This window comes from Salvelinus sp. IW2-2015, linkage group LG19 (assembly GCF_002910315.2).
Source record: "Salvelinus sp. IW2-2015 linkage group LG19, ASM291031v2, whole genome shotgun sequence".
Classification (NCBI taxonomy): Eukaryota; Metazoa; Chordata; class Actinopteri; order Salmoniformes; family Salmonidae; genus Salvelinus; species Salvelinus sp. IW2-2015.
Window position 1 is genome coordinate 16,819,448 of NC_036859.1, and position 25,422 is coordinate 16,844,869.

The 25,422-nt window shown below is 43.5% G+C and overlaps 1 protein-coding gene and 1 long non-coding RNA gene across 5 annotated transcripts; one reads left to right on the plus strand and one right to left on the minus strand.

Moving 5' to 3' along the window:
- Positions 1–229: 229 nt before the first annotated feature.
- On the minus strand, positions 230–8,830 carry LOC139029280 (uncharacterized). Its single transcript, XR_011481581.1, has 3 exons — positions 8,613–8,830; positions 8,256–8,342; positions 230–797 (listed from the first exon to the last, which is right to left on the minus strand). It is a non-coding gene; the product is annotated as an uncharacterized lncRNA (long non-coding RNA).
- LOC111979713 (BTB/POZ domain-containing protein KCTD1) lies at positions 5,658–22,300 on the plus strand. 4 transcript variants are annotated; one of them, XM_024010391.2, is made up of 6 exons: positions 5,658–6,099; positions 6,704–6,855; positions 11,793–11,971; positions 14,499–14,643; positions 15,594–15,899; positions 20,338–22,300. In XM_024010391.2, exons 2-6 carry the CDS (start codon positions 6,826–6,828, stop codon positions 20,500–20,502), a joined length of 825 nt encoding a protein of 274 aa, XP_023866159.1. In that variant the 5' UTR covers positions 5,658–6,099; positions 6,704–6,825; the 3' UTR covers positions 20,503–22,300. The 4 variants fall into 4 exon arrangements, with proteins under 4 accessions (XP_023866159.1, XP_023866162.1, XP_023866161.1 ...); XM_024010393.2 differs by lacking the exon at positions 5,658–6,099 and adding an exon at positions 6,154–6,568; XM_024010394.2 differs by lacking the exon at positions 6,704–6,855 and having other exon boundaries at positions 5,659–6,099.
- The last annotated feature ends 3,122 nt before the right edge of the window (positions 22,301–25,422 follow it).

Here is a 25,422-nt window from a genome sequence, read left to right on the forward strand (position 1 = left end):
GATAAGGCTTTTATCAACGTTATTTGATTATAAGGCTGATGGGCATTGTATTTTAACAATCAACAACAATGTCCGAAAAATAGCGTAATAATTGAACAAAAGCACATTTGTGAAAATACACAAAAACATATTTGTCCTACAGTACACCAAACTGAAAGAGGTGTATTTGTGCTATACAGAACCAATAAAGCACATCATGCATATTATACAAAAAGGAAAGGCATTATCTCAGGCATTATCTTTAATTAATTTCCTAATCTAACATTCTTCACATTTACTGTATGTAGAATCTTCAAAACTTAAAGCTTCTGATGCAAAATGCCTCTCAGCAGCCGATACAACTTAGGGGGCCACAAAGATAAAACACACACCTTAAAGATCATTATCAATTCATATTTGGGGATTCATGAAGAAAAACAGCGTAAAACACTTGTTTCATAATTCATACTATAAACAAGAAAGTCTCCCACTTCCTTAATAATTTAGAAGTAAGCTAATGTTGATTTATTCAGGAAGGTCTCTGCCACCAGCGCTGCCTGGAGTTCCCAAATTTGAATTAAAGTAGGACAGTAGCAGGCGAGTCTGTAATAACATTTGTATAATTGTATTATTGCTCTGGGCTCAGTTCATTTCCTCCTCCAGTAGCTGCGTGAAATTGTTTGATTCTCGAAACCGCCTTGAGTCTGCGGCTCTGGGGTTGGAGGGTGGTACAGGAACAGGAAGGAATGCGACACACTCTTCTTCTCTCCATCTTTCTCTCCATCTCTTTCTTTCCCCCTCTCTGTCTGATTCTCTGTCTGACATATACACATATACACACACATGCACACAAACACACACAGCAACACAGATAAATAACCCTCTGTTATTCTGAGTTTCATAATACTGCTACACTGGCTCACTTAATAACTCAATCTGTCTGGAGAATATGATTGATATCCTCACTCACCTTGTCGCGTCAGATAAATATTTTGCTGCATTTGCATGATAATGCTGGGAGACTGAGTGCATTTGGCATTTATCACATTCATCAAATAATGCCAAAATTAGGTTTTGAACACACAATTTGCCATTTTTTGTTAACATTGGCTGCAGAATTGACCAAGTTCTACCAGTGTCAGCCATTCTAGGATACAGCTTTCTAGGACAAAGAGTACACCTCACATATCTAGGATAGAGAGTACACCTCATGTTTATCCTGTAGCTCATACAGCAAGTACAGAATGATCATAACGAGAGTTGCCATCTTCATCAATGGACTGTTATGCCTGCTGTTGCGCATTGCAATTTTGTTTGTCATTGATTTGGATTTACATTTTTTTCTAAGCGCTAATTTACAAAACCAAGACTACACCATAAGACAAACAATCAAGTTTAAGCGCTATTAGCCTGTGTAGTGCACACCTGAGACCCCAGTGGCTTAGCGACAGGAAGAGGGTGGAGAATCTTTGATTGGTTTCCTCAGGGCTCAGTTTCTCTCAGTTCCCAACCCCACATTCCCTCACTCCCTATCCCTCCCTCCTTCCTTCATCCCTCCCTCCTCCTATGCAGAACAACCCAAACTCTAGTTTGATGAAACACATTTGTTTGGCTTAACTCTTCCATTGCCATCACGACAGCCATATCTCGGAGGCCTCGGAGGTGTAACGTGGCCCATCAGCCATGTAGCTAATGAAAGGATATATGTAGGACTATGGGACTTCACCGGAGGACCTGTTTCCATTTGGGTCTGGCCTGCACTGCCATGTTATTAGGAAAACCTTTATTATTGTTGCCCTCTAGTGGGAACCATGTAATAGGATTACATTTTATTAGAGCCTCCCAGCATTACCCAACCAAACCCCCTCCTCCTCTTGTCTCTCCTCTCTTCCTCTTACTGCATTGTCATTACCTCTTCTGTCCACTGTGGGTGGGCTGGCTGTATGGCTGGGTTTGGGATGGGAAGAACTGTATGGATGTATGTCGCTGTGATCAGAGTATTAGTGAAGATAGGTGCTCAAACAGGATAGGACCACTCCTGTCTAACCATCTGAGAGCTACCTCATTGTGTGAGGGCATCCTGCTATGTGTAATCCTTTACTAGGATATTTCTGCTATATTCCACCATCGAAACCCTCATGGAGGGCTAAACAAAAGAGAACATTTTCATGCAGATGCAAGTCATGAAGTCGTATCAAAAAGGTTCTTCATTTTAGGTACAGTACCTTGATGGTACCAAACCCAACATACGACAACTCCACAGTACACTTTACCAAAACAAGCTAGTTGCAACAGAGCCTTCCTTAAAAAGTTATATGTCCCAGTGCCAAAAATACTATTTCATGATAAACTGCAGGCAGCCTCAAACTATACATGGCCGTAGGGCAGATTGAGTCAGATTCAGGAACAATTGCAACCCTCTCCCTATCTAACCCACTCCCTTACATAACCACGGGCCATTACAGGGGTGTGGTGTGCACAGCAAGAGTCATTAACGTGGTCCGYGGCTACATCACAGCAAGATCTCTCAGTATGTTCTGAATGAGGATAACTGTGGCCACTGTTTGATTYAGTTCATTAGAACTATGGGGAGAGCTGGCGAAATCAAATCAAAGTGTATTGTCATAGAAGAAAAGAGCCATGGGCATACTGACTGAGGGAAATGGAGATCAAGCCACCAGTACGCACTAGTCTGACCTAAGGATTCAAGAAGAACAAATGAACTTCTCACTGATGACACATTCAGAAACTATGAGTAATTCAGCAAGTGAAAACTCAAAGTTTAGACAGGAGGATAAARATATTTTGGAAAGAACAAGACTAATAAAAAGAGAGTGCCATCTGCCTCAAAAAGGGAACAAGTGATATAGTATTTGTGAGATAAAATGAATACAGACGAAGAAACCATGGCTTTGTATAACTGTGGCTCAGTTGACTGTTTTCCAGAGAGTTGGAAAGTAACTCAAGCCTCCATACAGTGTATGCATGTATAACCTTAGGCATGATGTCATCAGACACTGTTGCCAGGCTAGGTTTGTTTGGGGCGAAATAACATCTGCAAGCTATTTCACTAATTTGTCCACCAAAATATAGCTCTGACAGGGATCTCCCGCTGTTGCAGCAGCTACGTTCTTTTCCAAGTAAAACATACCCCACAACCAGAGTATTAGAACAATGGAATTGTTTTTGGCCCCCGAACACCAAGCAAGAGTATTCAAAAATCACCACTGGCTAGCTGGTTTTTGTTTCTACAACATCTAATGCATATCTTTAATACTGAATCGGGAGGGCCGCATTAAGACTTGGCTCCATTTGTGTGGAAAATGGGGAACGTATGAGATTGAGGCCTTGGGTGCTCTCAGTTTTGCTACAGTTTGTCAGCCTGATTGCAAAGATAAAAAATAATATATATTTTAAAAAGTGCAGGAGGATGGGGAAAATAGAAAATGCAATGCTTGGTGTTTGTGCGCCAGCCGGCAACCTCCGGGGCAAATAACTCCATTGTAACACTTTAATCCTATGTTTGTTTTCCCCTGGGACACATTGGTCAAACAGTGGAAAGCTTAAAAAGGCCCCTGTGCTCTGGATGTGTTAAGAATGGCTGGCCCTGGCCGTTCCTCGAAAGCAATCTCTGGTGATCATCTCTTTAGGATGCAATGGGCAGACGAACACTCTTTAGATCTTGGACTTTCAGAGTTGGTCAGTGGCCAATTTGCTACAGTTGGTCATTTGCCTGATACAGCCTCAGCCAGAGGGAATGGTTACGAGGGGCCAAACTATGAGTGACATGGAGTATATCAAATTATCTGCACAGGCCTACTCCATCCTGGATAATGTGGTTCTCTTGTTTCCTAAATTCTTTGTTTGTTCACACAGACCATGGTATGATGATTACATCTAGCATGTTTGAGTATATGGAAAACTGAAAAGGTAACTGCCTAAACCGCTATCTTCAAACAATCACTATTCATATGATTTGTATTCATGAGTCACTCACTTGTTACACAAATGCAACCATCTTCTCTGTAGTGTTAGTGTTTTGAATGGCTTAGTTCAGGAAGGACATACACAGCAGTTGACATTATGTATCAATTAATGCATATTATTTGAAACCTATGAAGGTAAATAGAGCCCCATAGTAAAGGTGTCATAATACCCATAAAACCTAGCGGTCAAACAGGGAAATGGTTCCAATAATTTTTCCACCATTCATTTTTCCCATAGTGGATTTTAGGAACACTTCAAATAAGGGCTGTGTTTCATGTAGGCTTACCCTGGCGTGATGTTTTGATAACCATGTAAATCTCTCTAGGACAAGGTGACTTATCAATATTCGCCTGTGCTAATTAGCTGCTAACGTGCCTATCATAATGAACTAAAAATGCCATGATGATCTGGACAAGACTGCCGAATCGAGGCAAAGGTAATAATCTCTGGATTAACTATCTGTTAGCTAAATGTAGTAATGAATAAATTGGCTTTTTTTTTTTAAATGGACAATTCTGTTACCTGTATTGTGCAGGTTTTACATTGGCACAATACCTGTCAGCAAAGTTGTCAGCTAGGAATGACATGCAGGGATTTGTAGTTTTGCATGATGTCTACTTTGCTGCTAATTAACATTTTCAAATCTGAAAGTAAATAGAGCCAAATATATTAATAAATGACATTGTCTGAGAGAGATTTACATGGTTATCAAAACGTCATGCCAGGATAAGCCTACACGAAACACAGGCCTTATTTGAAGTGTTTCTAAAATTCCCTGTGGGAAAAGGATTGGAACCATTTCCGTTTGACCGCTAGGTTTTATGGGTATTATGACTCATACTGTGGTACTCTATAGATTTGCATTGATGTAAGCGCTTTTTATTCCCCATTCAGAGCAACTAGTGCTTTTAACAGCAGGTGGCGGAAGAGAGGATGGAAGAATTTCTAAATGTTATTCTTGTGCTTATTTGTAACAGGAGGGTTTGTGTGTTCAACAGCAGTACATGGGAGACAAATGAACAGGTCCACTGTTGAACATATCAGGCATGTGGCTCTGTTAGAGTGAAAAGCCATGTAAAAGATATTGGCATAATTTAAATGACTGTACAACCAGGTAACAAAAATATGATGTATATTTTGCATTATGTATAAATCAATGAAAGGAAGAATTTAGAACTTAATCTCAGCTGTCAGTATGCCACAGTTTGAAATGAAAAGCTTAAATATTCCAGGGCCCGGTTTCTCAAAAGCATTTTAAGACCAAATTCATCAGGATATATGGTTCTAAGATTAACTTAGCCTTAAAATTATTTTTGGGAAACAGGGCCCTGAAATGATGCATGGTTGAACATTTGAAATGAGCTCGTGCATAAGCCCCAGGCGCTGATTCAGACTTGATTGGGGCAAGGCAGGCTGCAAGTGCTTATTTATATAACTATGTCAGTTGGGAAGTTGGCCAAAGGGAATTGGGGGGGGGGGTCGATTTACAATTAGAATTCATCCATTGATTAAAGTTGATTGTAAATCAAGTTGTTTGACGCTGTGACCATTTATGTTCGAACTACAGAACATTAAAAAAAATACACGTTAAAAAATAAAATTTTCAGAAGACAACCAACAATCTATATAATTATCACCATCTGCTGCTTTTCCTTCCTGGCAAAGAAACACTCCGTCCATTTGCAGAAATCGCCTGCGGGAACGTTACATCAAAACTAATCATAACGATTAAAATCAGCTTTGCTGTGCGAGAGGAAGCCAATAGGGAAGTTGGTGACAGGCGTGAGGATGTTGTATGCAAAAAAAATTGCATGATATTTTTTTGTTGTTGCGATTTTATGAAGAAATATAAAATAAATGTTCCATAAAGGCCGACGCACTGTTGTAGTGATGTTTTTTGCTATTCGTTTTATTCTGCAGATTGGTTTAGACTGGGGTAGAGACATGAGCTAATTGTATCCTGATCTTTGCCTTGAGGGGTTTGGAGCCCTGGAGCAAGTATTCTCTGTATTTTGTTCTGTCTACCTTAGCCAAGCTATTGCATTTCTCACTGGTGTAGGAAGGGAAGCAGATCGCAGGCGAAATCTGAGGGAAAGGGTTCTCAAATATACTTTATGCCCATCCATGTTTCAGGTAAGCGGATATTTATTTGGTTTCCTATTATTTCCGAGGCTGGTTTGACTGGGACTTTCAAGGCGCAGCCGCTTTTACGCATGTGCCAGGCGATGAGCGCCACAGTCTAACACATTTAACCACTTCCTGGATATTGTTAGGTGTAAAACAACTATTTTTCTATACGTGCCGACGAATGACTTAGTTTCTATTTGTATTTTCACCGAATTTTACGACCTTTGTTCAGAAAACACCATAGCTATCGGTCCGTGTGAATTCGCTCCTGGCGCATTGTTTCAGCCCGAACACATCGTCGCCGTTTTCCCCGTCGGACTTCGTCACACACAAACCGAGTTTAGGCATTTCGATAGAAAAAGCCTCTTCGTTTGTCCTAAACCAGTTTCATTTCCTGAGTGCCCCAGATCTGGCTAATGAAAGACGCCATTGTGGAGTAATTTTGCCGGAGGGTTTTTATTTTGTAAGACAGGAGGTATTTATTTTACACACGTCAATGCAAATTCTGTGAATAATGCATTTGTATTTGGCGTCGCTTTGTAACGAGAACCATATCTATGTAAACCAAGAGACAATGCAGGCTACAGTATCTTCCTTTTGCTTCCCATAGATCTCTTGCGGGGCTGACCTATACCCGTGCGCAGGGAATTCCACCGTACAGAGGTGCCACTGCAAATATTTAGATACTCCCTGGCGGAAGTCTGGATCTATGTTTGCATCTTTGTAGCTGTGATGTTATGGAGACAAAACATGATATATATGGTTAGTATGAGTTTACAAATTCGAATTTTAGTAATGATATTCATCCACAATGGTTAACACATTACTAGCGAGATCTATGGTTGCGCATCAGGATGTGACCACAATGGCTATGAACACTATGCAACTTTTAGAACTTATACTTGCCATTTCTCAATCAAAATCTAACTGTTTACAGGCCGGTGGTGGTATATTCCCACCATTTTAATGTCAAAAAGTAAAACGCGCACATGTTCTAACATTATTCCTTACTTTAGAGTGAAATGCGTGGCTCTAGGAGCATTCACTGGAGGGCGCTGTTATGACGAGCAACATTCGCATCTGTGCGTAAAAGGGCACCATTGCTCAATGTGCTTCTCATATATATATATATATATATGAGATTAGTCATTAGTCACACATTATAGGATCTCCAAATGTACAATGTGGGCACCTTTAACAATTTTTGCATGATTAAACAGTGGAAACAACAGCAGGATATGTCCAGATGAAAAGATTCCTAACATAATGCTTACTTGTGCATGCAACTTTATTTTTGTTCACACAGACAAACAATGTAAAATATTTGTTGAAAACTAAACACAAACTGAGTGCAGTCCGACAACTAATCTTTGATTCATTGTGCCATCTCAACATTTGTTTGAAAATGCTGCGGTGTGGATTCGGTCAACACAATTACACCAGACTAGGATAAACAAGAAAGTCACTTGAGACAGAACTATTTGTTTAGCGTGTTTTTGCATATTTAAGTCTAAACTTGAGTAGCAAGGGAACACAACCACTAACAAATGGTAGAGCATTTGGTTTGTATACACACAGCCATATGGTTGGCCTACATTATTCAAAATGGCAACAGGTGGGAAGACTGACTGCAGCAGTTCTGAAATGAAAAGCGATGAATGGGATGTAGTATATCAGTCCACACATACAGGTAACTGCCAAAATAATGGGAACACTTGAGTAAATGAGAGAGTATTGAATACAGGTGTGGTTCCTGAGTTAATTAACATCCCATCATGTTTAGGGTCATGTATAAAAATGCTGGGCAGGCCATTGTTTTGGCTACGCCCCCATCCACAGGGCATGAGTAGTCACTGAATGGTTTGATCAGCACTAAAACGATGTAAACCATATGCCATTGTCATCTGTCACCAGATCTCAACCCAATTGAACACTTATGGGAGATTCTGGAGAGGTGCCTGAGACAGCGTTTTCAATGAACAAAACACCAACTGATCAAATGTCCTGGAATAATGGTGTCGCATCCCTACAATAGAGTTGGACACATGTAGACTCAGTGCATTAAAGCTGTTGTGGTCCAACACCCTATTTTAAGACCCTTTATGTTGGCGTTCTTGCGATGTCTTGCAGTGTTACTTGTCAGGTTCTATTGATGATCTTACCACCTGCGTATCCTGGTCCGTGCTGTTCAGATGTGTACTGTAAGAGTTGAAGTGTTCTCCTGCTGTTTGAAAGCAGGAGTCTTCAACCTGAAAAAGAATCCACAGGAAATTGTTTTAATTTGAGTTGGGATGAAATGGTTGTGCTACATGTACTCAATCCCATTCTCTTTTTCTCCTCTCTCGCTCCATGACATGCGCGCACACACACACACATTTTTCATGATTCTTCTAAGCAGATTCTCCACTCCATCCACCTTCATGATGGCAAGGCTTTGAGGACAGCCAATTCCAGCGAGCTGGTTTTTCTGAACTTTCTACACATACCATCTTCCACAAATTAGTCAGGGAACAAATTACCTGCATTCTGAGTATGATCCCACGCACTTTGCCGYCTGCTGTACACAGGTTTCCCTTTTGAAGAGCAGCCGTGTGATTTCTCCCTCTCTGTTCGCCCCGCGGGCCCCTCTGCGAGAGGGATTCTGGAGTTGAATTTTAAAACTATGTATGGCTGCCTGCGCTTATCAGCGTGTGCACAAACGAACCGCATGCAAATCAGGGCAGGATCACACACCACAGTCTAGGCCTGCACTCAAAGGCAGGCTTAATTGCTAATTGGGTATCTAGGTGTGAAACCCACACTGCCAAAACTGAGAAGTAAAAACATMGATGTTTTAAGGCTAGTTGTGGTTGTTTTTAATTAAATTATGAAAAATGTACTGATTTTTAAAATTAGTGGATTGGATTTCCTGAACGTTATAGGAAAATAACCCAGGAGAGTGTAGTGTGTCAATACTTCATGTAGTTTGGATTCTGTTTAGTAAACACCTACAATGAGGGGTCAGATGTTGTGGATATAATGTTACCATCGTAAGGGATGGTCTTAAGGGAGAATATATTATGATCGTAGTATAGTAGTATAGTATTATGATCTTTTCGCAGTGCTGTTATGGAAAATGTTAGATAGGAATATATTCTCCCTTTCTACTTTTTGAAAGATAAAAAAGAATTGCCTGTGGATCTCTGATATGCCATTAGATTAGATCTAGAAGGGACTTTGAAGTCTGCATATTTCTGGTATGAGCCAAGACCATACTGCTTTATAGAGGGAGGAATTTTTTGGACTGTTTGTGGATGGTAGGTACCTGTAGGGACTAGGAAGGGCACCTGCATAACTGTTAATAAGAAAAGAGATTAGGCTAAATAAATAACCACAACAGACACATTGCGGAAAACAAAGTGGAAATGTGTCCATAACATTGACCAACATTATCCAGCTAGTGTATGAAAAATGGGTGGGTGTCACTGTTTTTAATTTGCTCATCAAATCTACACTACAATCTTAACAGCCCTCCTGAATACAGCCCATTGTTCTGGGAGAATAATAATAATTTATTCTACTTTTATAGCGCTATTCATMACGTAAATAAATATCAAAGCGTTAAGCAACAACAAAAACGCCATTTAAAAACAAACTTATCATCATGAGTAGATCGACGGTTAAGAGGCTGAAGGTTGAGAGAGTTCATGGCTTGATTGAGGTCAGCGGAGGGCGTACGTACGCTATCAATACTATCAGTGTCTGCTTTATGTGCGTAAACTGCTCTATGGACAGTGTGCTGTGGAGACTAAAAGGGTCGGYGAAAGGTTAAGCGTTCATCCAGGGTCGCCAATGCCCTGGGGGCTAGTGTGTGTGTGTTTAATCTAGAACCGAAACACGAGGTCTATGTTGCATTTTGATTATGTACTTTGGTTAATCACGGAATACTCTGCACTGTTATAGTGTTACAATAGTTACTGAGCTTTGTTTTTACCAAGGACCTGTTGCCAGACATCTGGACAAGGTTTAGTTTCAGATGCAGGCTAAATGGAAAAGTAATGTTCAGGCTACATGGTAGTGTTTGAGAGGCAGCTGGAACAAAGGATGGCGAAGAATAGAAAGGGAAAAGGCCAGGGCGCAAATCCAGATCTGCGTCATTATTGGGATATGCTGCGCTTTTGGGGTGGTCCAAAGATCAACCTGTTGTCCACTTTATAGAATACACCTTAGCAGACGCGAAATTCTGCGGTAAATGTGACAATACCTTCCTTTATAACAGCGACAACTCTAAAAACCCAGGGGCAACAGGATGAAAATGCTGTCGGGGGGCTTTGACTTATCCCAACAACCATTGCAAAAGCGGCACAGTTGACTGTCTGCCACAGAAGCATCGCTCTTGTTTATGGTGTGCTGCAGCCCGCAATTCACACCTCTCCGGAGTCTGTAGGTGGAAACCGACAGCATCTCCAGCTTGAAGCCTGTTTTTAGTGCGCCAGGTTCGATAATGGAAGCAACAGATATCATGGATTTAACACCTCAGAAACCGAGAAAGCACCCGCGTCCAATCAATTCCGTGGATGAGTCCGTAGTACACGCGTCCCTGAAACGAATCTCAATGCGAACAGGAGCGGAGTGCGGGGACGCTCCGTTCATGTACTCAAGAAGCAACCCCTTACCTGCAGTATCACTAAAGCAGAATGACAATTCTGTGTCTTCGTCGTCAGCGCAGGTAACAGACATTTTTTTTGTCCAATTCGTTTCCACTTGTGCATACTCTCTGTAGATGCTTTATTTTATGTCGGTTGCCTAGCCATCAACAGTGGAAGTTGTTGGATTTATTTGGTGTGAATCAATGCAAATGTTTTGTATCCATTTCCCCACGTTGATAAAATCAGATAAGCAGAGCTAATGTCATTTAAAACTTAATCTAAAGTTTGAATTTAAGGTGTCCTACATCTCTTTGTCATTACTACTTAATTCAAATTAGAACATCTACGTTTCTCCCTCCAATGACAATGTTTGCATGTTGTGCAGAGATAGACGTTCTGTATTTTTTTTCTTATTGGCTCAGAGGAGGGTCTTGAACTTGTGATTGGGAAACTCAATTTGTTCTGTGTGCCATTAGAGATATTGCCAGCTAATTGTGTTTTTGGGTTAGCAGGGAACATTTCTAAATCTTATTACATTATTCAAATCTAGACTGATTATTGCTCATTTACAGTCTGTGTGAGATTGCTGCTCCAAATTGATTTGATTTTGGAAGATGATTATGCCCAACAGATATGGAAGGTTGTGCTTGGTAACATTCAGGTCAAGGTCAGGAAATACTAGGCTAGTGTAACACAGAGCGATACGTATATTATCCCAGTCCTGACTAAACAGAGGGAGTTGTACCTTGGCCAACTATTTGACCATAACTTTTTTTCAGAATGATGACAAGAATATTGTCTGGCCAATCAAAGTCCTGCAATGTTGCTATGATGAATTCTTCATTTCAGGTTTAGTTTAAATGTATCCTTTTTAACCGGTGTGTACTAACACACTTCCTGTTTGGTGTAAATGTAACCGTTTTAACTGGAGTTTGTGCTGTTCAGTCAACATTTATCAATGGAAAAATATACATTTACATATTATGAACAAATAATTTGAATGTGTATTCAATCTGTGCTGTCCACCATATTGATAATCATTAACATGATTTGTCTACTTGTTTGTGACAGGATAACCGTTCCAGCATGTCCAGGCCAATGATCACAAGATCACCAGCGTCCCCCCTGAGTAACCAGGGCATCCCGACACCCGCCCAGCTCACCAAGTCCAACGCCCCTGTGCACATCGACGTGGGCGGACACATGTACACCAGCAGTCTGGCCACGTTAACCAAGTACCCAGAGTCCAGGCATGTGACCTCTCTGCTATTGATACAGTTCCTCAATTACAATTGAGTAAAGCTATGTCTTTGTTTTAGCACTTTTGGTACACAGTGCCACAGAGTGTTTTAAATCTGTGTTGTTCGTATGTGGTTCTAGAGGGTGTTTGGGATGATTCAGGGGTTGAAAGGGAAATGATGATGTAGATGGTAGCCTAGCCCATCATTTCAGCCGTGTTCATCTGCATTAGCTCTCTTACTTCTTAAAGATGCAGTCCGGGATCTTAAGCACAACAAATTCCTAAAGTATCATACGAATTGCAATTAAAATAATAATAATAATTTTGGGACGTAACATAMCATACAAAATGGATGACGTAGTACACAAACTTTGGCTCGTGAACACCACTTTCAAAACTGCTGGCTGAAACTATACAAAAGTTGTGCAGAATTACTTAAATSCCAACCTCTGACAGCTCAGCCCGGACAAATGTCAAAGTTCATCCAATCACAAAGATGCAGCACTCAAATGGATGAGTGAGGTGGGAAAGACTGGATGTAAACACAGGGCTTGATATTACTGAATGTTACAATGTAGTGATTACAATCCATCATATCAATATTTCCCCACTATACCAAATACAAAATGGCCTCCTCTTTTCAAACCTGGCCCAGAGATATTTTGAGAGGTAAACATTTGCATGGCTCAAAAGTCCAAACTGCAGACAAAAGCAGCTCAGTAATTCTGACAGATGTCCCAGCAGCAGTAAAGGGCACGGAACCATCTGGAGGCAAGAGGGCCACGCTGCAGCCCAGGGCACCACCCCGCCTCAGGCACCTCTCTACCAGCTGGCCCTGACCCCTCCATCAGACCACAGGACAGCTCTTTCCTCTCATCCATACCGCTTCATTTCTCTTTCCCTCTGATTCTATCACTCTCGTCCTGTCTTTGTCTGTTTCTCTCTTTCGTTCTCTCTCTCGCACGGTCTCTTGCTCTCTCACATTCTCTTGCACTGTCTCCGTCTGTGTGCATGGAGCAGAGTAATGTCGGCATCACTCAACAAAGGTGTGAAAGAAATCAAACGCTGAGCTCACCCACATCAAGTGAGTCACAGCACATGATGCACAGAGTCGCTGTCCTCAGTACTGTCATCTGCTCAACAACTCAACTCAAGAATAGAAGCAGTTTGTTGGGTCCTATAACATATGATATATTGAACATGCATGGAAGGGAAAAAAATATCATACTCTACACATTGGCTAGATTAGCAACTGAGAATTGAATCATCAAGCATTTTGTTCCAAGTCGCATGTATATTGATCTGTCTCTCTCTCATTTCAATTTCAATTGAAGGGCTTTATTGGCATGGGAAACATACGTTTACATTGCCAATGCAAGTGAAATAGATAATAAAKCAAAATTMACAGTAAACAATACAATCCCAAAAGTTCCAAAATAAAATACATTTCAAACGTCATATTATGTCTATATACAGTGTTGTAATGATGTGCAAATAGTTAAAGTACAAAAGGGAAAATAAATGCCCTTTTCTTGTGGCAACAGGTCACAAATCTTGCTGCTGTGATGGCACACTGTGGTATTTCACCCAGTAGATATGGGCGTTTATCCAAATTTAATTTGTGGGTCTGTGTAATCTGAGGGAAATATGTGTCTCTAAATGGTTGTACATTTGGCAGGAGGTTAGGAAGTGCAGCTCAGTTTCCACCTCATTTTGTGGGCAGTGTYCACATAGCCTGTCTTCTCTTGAGAGCCAGGTCTGCCTTGGGCGGCCTTTCATAATAGCAAGGCTATGCTTACTGAGTCTGTACATAGTCAAAGCTTTCCTTAATTTGGGGTCAGTCACAGTGGTCAAGCATTCTGTTTAACTCTCTGTTTAAGCCAAATAGCATTTAGTTTGCTCTGTTTTTTTTGTCAATTCTTTCCAATGTGTCAAGTAATTATCTTTTTGTTTTCTCAGGATTTGGTTGGGTCTAATTGTGTTGCTGTCCTGGAGCTCTGTGGGGTCTGTTTGTGTTTGTGAACAGAGCCCCAGTACCAGCTTGCTTAGCATTTCTCTGTAGGTGATGGATTTGTTATGGACGGTTTGGGAATCGCTTCCTTTTAGGTGGTTGTAGAATTTTTAACGGCTCTTTTCTGGATTTTGATCATTAGCGGCCTAATTCTGCTCTGCATGCATTATTTGGTGTTTTAGTTTGTTCACCGAGCATATTTTTGCAGACATTTTTGCAGAATTCTGCATGCAGAGTCTCGGTTTGGTGTTTGTCCCATATTGTGAATTCTTGGTTGGTGAGCGGACCCTAGACCTCACAACCTTACAGGGCAATGGGTTCTATAACTGATTCAAGTATTTTTAGSCAGATCCTAATTGGTATGTCCAATTGTATGTTCCTTTTGATGGCATAGAAGGCCCTTCTCTCTCGCTCTCTTTCTCAATTTCAATTTAAGGGATTTATTGGCTTGGGAAACATATGTTAACATATCTCTCTCTCTCTCTCTCTCTCTCTCTCTCTGTGTTTTCTTTGTGCCTCTCTCTAGAATCGGCCGTCTCTTCGATGGCACAGAGCCCATAGTATTGGACAGTCTGAAGCAGCACTACTTCATTGACAGGGACGGACACATGTTTCGCTACATCCTCAACTTCCTCAGGACTTCCAAGCTCCTCATCCCAGACGACTTCAAAGTGAGTGTCTGACTGTCCCCTCCACTGTAGCGGCCAATCATCGGGTCAAACCCCAGAGCACTAGTATATAGAGAGTGTATGGCTCTAGTCAGCATTGGTGCGAAAAGCGGATATTTTTTTTTTTTTGCGTGGCCAAGCCTGAACACCGGGGGAATTATATTGTGTACTCTCCATTGACGCTTCCAGGATGTTAGTGAAGTAAAATAAAAACCAGCAAACATGCTGGCCACATCACAGGGTCTGTAGACTTTAAGACAGTGCTTACCCCTATAGTTGTGTGTGCCGTGCAACTGACGAGCCGTGTGTCCAAAAGAGTGCAGCTGATCCTCACTGTATGTGACACGTTTGCATTCCGTTTGCTTGTTTTTTATGTGTCGTTTAGCCCTTAATTACAAACTTGGCCCGAGAGAAAACAAATGACATTATCTGATGGACTGTCCAAACACAGTGGGACTCAATCAGAGGGGAAGTACGTCAGCTAATATAAGCAAAGACAAAAGACAGGCCCAAGTTCAGACCCAGGCTAAATTCACCTTGACAGACATGCAGATGTGAGACTGAGTCTGAGAAAATTAGAAAGTGTGATTAAGCCCCGCTGCCTTTTGGGAAAGATACACCCCCCCTTGTTGGGGTTTCCTTGTTGGGGTTTCTGGTAGACCTAGATGTTGAATAGGGATTCGTCTTGCTCTGCATTTGTATTGTAATGCAGTGAATTGTTGTGGTGGATGGGACTCACCCAGAATCCCCGTGGTTTGAGTGATCACACTTTGGCTGGGTCTCAGGAGATTTAACCAGCTTCCTTTCCTCATGAATAGTCATCTATCGGGATTTAGAAGTAGAGGTGTTGAGAGCCCATCCACTTTCACCCAGACAGGGAAATTCTATTGAGATGCTGCGCTTGTGTCAACTTGCCCTATTACAGACCTGGTCTCTTTGCTGTCCCCATGTAGGACTATAGCCTGCTGTACGAGGAGGCCCGGTACTTCCAGCTGCAGCCCTTGCTGGCCGAGCTGGAGCACTGGCGCCAGGATCGCGACCTGGCCAGGGTGTCACGCCCCTGCGAGTGCCTGGTGGTACGCGTGGCGCCCGACCTGGGAGAGAGGATAACGCTGAGCGGAGATAAGGCCCTCATCGAGGACGTGTTCCCGGAGATCGGAGACGTCATGTGCAACTCGGTCAACGCCGGCTGGAACCACGACTCCACACACGTAATCCGCTTCCCGCTCAATGGATACTGCCATCTCAACTCTGTCCAGGTGAGGACACACACACTGTGGTTAGTCTCTGGGGGCACTGTATGTTCACCAGATATGAATGTTCTATAGAAGGCTAGATGCAAATGTTCCTCGGTTATGATGAAACCATTGCCTCAGTCAGAGAGGCATCCATAAATGAAAGCACAGAACCATTATTATTAAAAATGTTGGACGTTTATCCATTCTTACTGTATATTGCAGAAAGCCTTTCTCACATACATGCACACCAACAAACCACTCTCAAGTGTATGTGGGGGGAGAGAGCTACACTGCATTCCCTGGCAGGTTGTCCTGAGGCAGGGCCCATAATCCTGTTTGGTTATTAAAGCACGCCGGAGGAGGGTGCTGTATCTGGGCCTAATGGAGGCAGGGTGGGGTGGCGGGGGAGACTGCCAGCATTGGGGGGACCTTTGTAGTACTGGCAGGGGCTTCGGCCCGGGGCTGGGGGGAGAGGGGGGCTTGCTGAGCTAAGTGGCAAATAGCGGGAGAGAAAGGCCCTACTACCCCCTGGGGTCTCTGATGGAATGTGATCCTGCTGCCCTCCGGGCACGTCTGTAGATGTCTGCAAGGCTGTGGGATCAGGGACAAATCCACACACAGCGAGAGACACAGACACACACAGAGAGAGATACAGACACGCACGCACACAGAGCGAGAGACACACACACAGAGTGACACACACACACATACAGACACACACTCAGAGAGGGAGACACTCAGAGAGAGACACACACACAGAGACAGAGAGACACACACACACACACACACAGAGTGACACACACACACACATACAGACCACACACACAAGAGAGCGAGACACACGCAGGCCCACAGCCACACGCAGTACACACGCGCGCACATCCCACACACACACATACAGACAACCTCGAGAGCACTAGAAGACAGCACACAGAGACGAGACACACACATCACACACGACAGAGTGACACACACTACACACAGAGAGAGACAGCACACCACACAGGGCCGCAGACACACGCCGCAGCACAACACACACACACCACACACACACACAAATAGAACACACAGAGAGAGAACACACACACACACCACAGAGACCCAAAGCACAGAGACGAGAGACACAGCCACACACGAGAGGAGGACCAACACACACCACACACAGAGAACACACACGCACACACAGAGAGAGACACAGAGGAGCCACACACAGAGAGAGAGACACACAGCACACACAGAGAGAGAGACACACGCACACAACAGGAGAGAGACGACACACAGACACACCACACAGAGAGAGAGCACACACACTACAACCGCACACACAGAGAGAGAGAAGCACACGCACGACACAGAGAGAGAGAGACACACGCACACACAGAGACACACCACACACAGAGACCACGCCACACACAGAGACACACGCACACGACAGAGACACACGCACACACAGAAGACACAACGCAACACACAGAGACACACGCACACACAGAGCACACGCACACACAGACGACACCAGCACACACAGAGACACACGCACACACAGAGACACACGCACAACACAGAGACACAGACACCACACCACACACACACACAGAGACACACAGAAGACACACCACACACACCACACACAAACACACACACACACACAGAGACCACACACAGAGACCTCATACACTGACAGAGAGACACACTCACACACAGAGACACACGCACACACAGAGAGAGAGAGAGAGAGAGAGAGAGACACACGCACACAGAGAGGAGAAGAGAGAACACACACACACACACAGAGACAGACACACACACACAGACAGACAGCAGACACACAGAGAGACACACACACACACCGAGAGACCAGAGACACACACACAACAGAGACACACCACACAAGAGAGAGAGAGACACACACGCACACAAAGAGGAGACACACACCGCAACCACACAGACAGAGACACACAGAGAGACACCACACACACCACACCCACAAGAGACAGACACACTCTCACACACAGAAGAGAGATACAGACGCACGCACACAGAGCGAGAGACACACACACAGAGTGACACACACACACATACAGACACACACACAGAGACAGAGAGACACACAACACACACACACAGAGAGCGAGACACACGCAGGCACACACGCACACCGCAGACACACGCGCGCACACACACACACACACACACAACCCAGACACACAGAGAGATACACACACCACGCACACACACACAGAGAGACACGCACACACCACACCGAGACACACACACACACACACCGAGACACACACACCGAGACACACACACACAGAGAGACACACAGAGAGACACACACACACACACGCACAGAGACTCATACACACGAGAGAGACGACACACGACACACAGAGAGAGAGACAGACACGCACACACAGAGACACACGCACACACAGAGACACACGCCACACACAGAGACACACCGCACACACAGAGACAGACACACACGCCACACACAGAGACACACACACCACACACACACACAACACACACACACAGAGACACACACACACACACTCCCACAGACAGACACACACACACACACACACACACCAGAGAGACACACACAGAGACCTCATACACTGACAGAGAGACACACACACACAGAGAGAGAGAGAGAGAGACACACGCACACAGAGAGAGAGAGAGAGAGAGAGAGAGACACTACACACACAGAGACAGACACACACACACAGACAGACGAGACACACAGAGAGACACACACACAACAGAGAGACAGAGACACACACACACACAGAGAGACACACAGACACACACACAGAGAGAGAGAGACACACGCACACACAAGAGAGAGGACACACACGCACACACAGACAGAGACACACAGAGAGACACACACACACACACACCCACAGAGAGACAGACACACACACACACACACAGAGAGAGACAGACACACCCACACACAGAGAGAGAGAGACAGACACACTCGCACACAAGAGAGAGAACAGACACACACTCAACAGACAGAAGAGAAGAGAGACAAGACACACACCTACACACAGAGAGAGAGAGAGACAGACACACACTCACACACAGAGAGAGAGAGAGACAGACACACACTCACACACAGAGAGAGAGAGAGACAGACACACACTACAACACAGAGACAGACACACACTCACACACAGAGAGAGAAAGACAGACACACACTCACACACACAGAGAGAGAGAGAGACACAGACACACCACGCACAGAAAACACACACACACAGAGAGAGACAGACACACGCACCACAGAAGAAACAGACACACGCACACACAGAGAGAAACAGACACACGCCCACACAGAGAGAGACAGCACACGCACACACGACAGAGAGAGACAGACACAGTCACACACACCGAGAGAGACAGACACAGTCACACACACACCGAGAGAGACAGACACAGTCACACACACACCGAGAGAGACAGACACAGTCACACACACTCGAGAGAGACAGATACAGTCACACATCACACCGATGAGGAGACAAACCACAGTCACGGCACCATACAGCAGAGAGAGACAGACACAGAGAAGAGACAGGACACGTCACACACACACAGAGAGAGACAGACACAGTCACACACAACACAAGAGAGAGCAGACACAGTCACCACACACACAGAGAGAGACAGACACACGCACACACACAGAGAGAGACAGACACACGCACACACACAGAGAGAGACAGACACAACGCACACACACGAGAGACAGACAACACACACGCACACACACAGAAGAGACGACCACAGACACCACACGAGAAGAGACAGACCACACACACGCACACACACAGAGAGAGACAGACACACACCACGCACACACACAGAGAGAGACAGACACACCCACGCACACACACAGAGAGAGACAGACACACACACGCACACACACAGAGAGAGACAGACACACACACGCACACACACAGAGAGCAGACAGACACAACGCACACACCACAGAGAGAGACAGACACACTCACCACACAGAGAGAGAACACACTCACAGCATGTAAGCAGTCAAAGATAATAAGTCAGGTAGTGAGAATGAGAGGCTCTTGGTTTTGGGTAAGAAGGGATGGATGTCTCCTTTCTTCCTATTTATTCCCCTTAATTCATCTGTGTATTTTGTCATTATTTTACTATATAATCTGTTCTTCTCTGTTCATTCAACCCTGATGCCACTTTTTCTTGTGCTCGACAAAGGCGCATGTTGTCATTGAGTTTGTTTCTAGCTACGTTCTACTTCCTACTGTGATTGATCTGCTAAGAGCATTGCGCCTCTGTGAACACTGATTTTCAAAATCTCCTCCCTCGCTTCAGGATAGCTAAACGTCCTCTGTGTGTAACATCTAAAAACCGTATTAACAACGTTACCTCAACACTCCTTCTCTCTCCGTGTGTCCACCAGGTGTTGGAGCGTCTGCAGCAGCGTGGCTTTGAGATCGCCGGCTCCTGCGGTGGAGGCGTCGACTCTTCCCAGTTCAGCGAGTACGTCCTGAGGAGGGAACTGAGGAGGGCGGGCCAGCGAGGAGGGCCTAACTCAAACAGGATAAAACAGGAGCAGCTGGAATAGAGACCTCCCAGAAACTGGGGGGCGCTAGACTCTTTTTCGGTGGCAGCCAAGCCCTCAACGGGACGCAGCAGAGCTCTGTGGACTCTGTGAGGCCATTCTTGCGAACATTAGAATAAGTTTAAGTTTACACTTTTTCTCAGTCTCATAATGCGCATCAGCTAATTAGAATCATTGACGAAGTTGCACATGTTCAAATGCTACATATTAGCTTTTCCCATCAGAGAACCTGACCTATGCTAACCTAGCCCGGCTGGCAGGGATTGTTTCTTATAACAAATTCTGCATCAGCCTATCAAAGAGCTTACTATCCACCAACCAATGGCACCAAGGGGGCTCCCGAGTGGCGCAGTGGTCTAAGACACTGCATCTCAGTACAAGAGGCGTCACTGCGGTTTGAATCGGGTTTGAATCCAGGCTGCATCACATCCGGCCGTGATTGGGAGTTCCATAGAGCGGCGCACATTTGGCCCAGCATCGTCCGGGGTAGGCCGTCATTGTAAATAAAACATTTGTTCTTAACTGACTTGTCTAGTTAAATAAAGGTAAATACTTCAAATATGTCAACTTGGACACCAGAGGGATATTTTTAAAACTATTTTTACTTTTGTTCCTCTTGGTCTGTCAAGTGTGGAGTGGCAATATTACATGATAGGCTACTAGCTAGGTTATCTGATGGGAACAGGTAACATATAGTGTTTGATCACGTGCAACTATGTCAATGATTTGAATTTGCTGATGCGCATTTTGAGACCGAGGGGAAAAATGTAAACTTAAAAATATTCTAATGTTCGCAAGTATGGCACCGTGAAGCGCGTAATCTTTTTGTTTCTTTGTCGGTATGTTTTTTACAACTTGAGAAGAACCACTGAGAAAGAGAGAAAATAAGGTGCGACGGGAGATGTTGTTGTTGCCGTAAGAGATGCAGAACATTTGATGAGTTTCTATCTCAAGGACATTTGTGAATGTTCAAGCCCCCCCCCCCCCCCCATTGAGAGAGATCATATTTTCGCAGGGTCCCCAAGTAAAGTTTGTTTTAAAACTTTGAACCTACGGTTAGATATGATCAAGACCACACAAAATGTTAATGGTTTGGCTGCACATGTAGTGCAAGGCCTCTCACCAGAGATATGTCGTTTTTCATTTACCCGCCTCCATGCAGTCACATTTTTCTGCCAAACTGTAAAAAGCTCACTGTAATATGTTGCAGGATCTCAGTTCACATAAACACCATTATTTTGAACTGAATATGATACATTTTTCTCCACACTCTTATTCACACAGGATGTTAAGTATTGTGATACATGCAAATTAAGTGTTTTTTATCGAAGTTAGCTTATTGGATTTAATGCTATGAAATATAGTTCACAGTATTATCAAGATTTTATGTCATAGACCATTTTATACTCACTACATGAAAATGATTAAGTCAATTCTAAGAAATGGCACGGAATTGCCTCTTTGTTAGGGGACTAAGACTAGAGAACAGAGGTGATTTAATTTAGAGGGTCACAAGATCCCCTTGTGACATACTGTTAATGAGATTTGCCATTGTATGTGTTTTGAGMTTTTTTTTATGTTGAAATGGTCACCTTTTTAAACTGAATAATGTTGCCTCATTAATGACTGAATAGGTGAGGCTATTATTATAAGACCCACATTTAAGAATTACTCTTAGGATATATTAATGATATGAAGTTTATCATAAACTATTTCTAACGCGATCTACCTACGCTCCCTAGATTTGAGTAAAGAGGAATGTAGCACTAAAATGTGAAATAAATCTTCAACCAAAGTTGCACCGATGACTGACCATTGACTGTTCTTGTTCTGGTGCTGGGGAGTTGCTGGTTATCACTGCACATCATATCATGCAATATGCTGGTGTTGATTCTTGTTGTGTGCAATCTTTAATGTATGTTCAACACCAGCAGGTGAACAAAAATCTATTTTCGCTTTGTATTACATACATTTTACACGGAATGTTTAGTTGTAGATATACAGTATTAAGTCAATTTCACCCTTCCATTCTCCAATGCTTTCTCTCGGTCCTCCTCTGCCATCTCTCCCTTTCACTACTGTGTCATTTTCTGTGTACTTGGTGCTGGCTATAGGCACATAGACAGACCACGTTTTACATCCGTCATGGTATTGTAAGAGTTAGAAAGTTAAAACTTTTGCTTTGCGTCAGACTCTGAAGCAGCACCTCCAAGAATGTGTTTCGGGTAGATTGGTTCTATTGTGCATTTTTTACTTGGTTATATTGACTAGAGCCGACTGCTTCACACAAGTCCTGTCAGTTGTGTTTCCACATATCCCTCCAGGACCACAACACAAAGTGAAATCRCACACAGAGTGCTGTCGCACGGTGCTGTCGTACTTCATCCCTCTTGGGAAAATCTCCACTTAATTCTCTTTTCTAGCCCTGTTGGTCCAGATTCTCTTCTGACTGACTGTTATAGGTTAGAGGCAATTCTGTGACTTGCTCCTATTGTGCAACGCATGCTGCTCACAGGCTTTCAACTCTTGTTAGTATTTTGCAGGTTTGTTTAATAAATTGCAATTGTAGTATTTAGGGAAATTGCCAGTATCACATAAATACCACCATACATCCCAAGTTTACTTCACAAATTCAGTTTTGCTCCATAAGTAACCATTGACAATGAGGGTACTTGTATCTAAACCATGTTAAGTCTACCAAAAGTGTTGTGGTGGAAGCTGAATGAATGCTGCAATTTCTGATGCAAAATTACAGTTTGTGAAATTCCACTTCAGAAGTCTATTCTAAGCTAGCAGGGGTACTTTTTCTGCACCCCTATGTGATTTTTAAGTTTGCAACTGTAGGGCATTGGCATCAGTAATGATACCCTGTCCAGCCTTATCTCTTCATTTCCTGAATTCACTCAGAGTTGAAAAGGAATCGCAGATTGCCTCCTCTCAGGACACTGCCTGTTGGAGGAAGAAGATGAATGGTACTAAGAAGCAAGACTGGTGTCTCCTCTCTCTGTGATCATGTCTCTCTCTCTCTAGTGATTACTCCCAGTCATCAAAAGAAGGGCAGTGTGGCTAGTAGACACTCCTCGAAGGGCTCTGGTCCTCCCTAGGCCTTGCTTACTCACCACTAGTAAAAGTCAGTGTAAGGACTCTCGCCTTGCTTACAGTAGCCGTTAATACAAGCCACTGTGACGGGCTGCTAATGAGTGCCCTGGCATACTGTATCGAACTAATGAGAAACTGTATGTTTGTCTAACTAACTTCTTCTCTCATAGGTGCCTTAAACCTGTATTGGGGAAGGAAAAAATCTTGGGGGCTTTTTAAGCCGGTGCGATGATAATTACAAACGTTACACTTAGTCCTCACTTAAACGACAGAAAAACACATTGAATAGTATTGAAAGGAGACATCACTACATCTGAAATATTGAATACGAGACCCATACATGTCCCTTAATTTTCAAGATAAAGTTTAAAGTATTTTGTTATATTTTAAATCCCTTTGATGTGACCAGCCTTTGTACATCCATCGGGACGCCAATGCCTTGGTTCAGTTCGGTAATAACTTGTCTTATGGTGTTCTGGTAACAACCACCTTGCCAAACCTCAACCCCAGAGCCATCAGTCCCCCAGTTGAGCGTCTACTAATACAGTATCTGTGACAGCACTCCAAGTGGAGGCCGAGGAGTACTACTACTGATCACGAACACGCTGAGCTCTTTATTGTTTTATTTATCAGTRTAGCCTTGAGTTATGGTGCGCTTGCAGTGAGGAATTTTAGGCTGGACTGTGATCGCTGCGGGCCCCTTGGCATCCACTGTACACTGAGAGGGAATCGGTTCTATTCCACACAAAATGTAAAAGAGGAACATGAGATTGGGAAACAGCTCCAAATTCAACTCTTGCCGGTGTGTGGCTCAGGGCATAGAAAAGCTGTGAAGATTCAAGGTTGCGGGAGCATATTCGAGTAGTTTTTTTTGTCTTCATTTTTATGGTTTTTTAAATCTACCCATATGTATGCTACATGTTATACTCACTCACCTCTCATTCTGACACACACTAAATTGCAGGTGTATTGCTGGATTATAATGGATTGGAATGTTCACTTTGGATGTCTCTTCCCAGTAGTGAAATCCGACCACCAGAGAGCTTGACTATAGATATTATAGGTGCCTCTCTCTTTTCTCTCAAACCAGTATTGAAAAAGCCTRGAGGCCTTTTAAGCCACTGAGATAATGACAAACATATCCTTTGGCAAAAAACACCAGCAAGCCTTTCTCTCTTTCTCTCAAACACACTCACGCATGCACATGGTCTTGTTTTTATAACCTTGTGGGGACACAATTGATTCCCATTCAAAATCCTATTTTCCCAAACCCTAACTCCTAACCTTTAACCCTGATTCTAACCCTAACCCTAAACCCCCTAAWAATAGCCTTTTTCCATGTGGGAAATAATTGTTTTGCTTGTTTATTCTTGTGGGGACTTCTGGTCCCCACAAGTATAGTTAAACCTGTCCACACACGCACACCTTCACTCACTCTCTCACACTCATTTACTCACTCCATTTCCTCTCTGTTGAGAGTTAATAAGAGCTATACCCTGCCATTGATTAAAAGGTCTAAACCGAACTTCATTGCTCACCAGCCCTCTACTCCTCACCCCTACCTTCCTGTCATCCACATGGGCAGACCTGCATGTTAGGAGTAGTGTTGTAATGATTCGGGAAAGCTTGCCATTCGGGGGCCTCCCATCCATCATTGTGGTAAGGCCAGGGGCTTTATTATAATACAGAGGACAGACGTGCTCTGGGGCTATGTGGGACACAATAGAGGTCTTTCAACAGACCTATAAATACATGATCTGTCAGAGCCGCTGTCCTGGGGGCACTCTCAGCCAGGCTCCAGCCCTCCGGTCGGCCATCACTTAT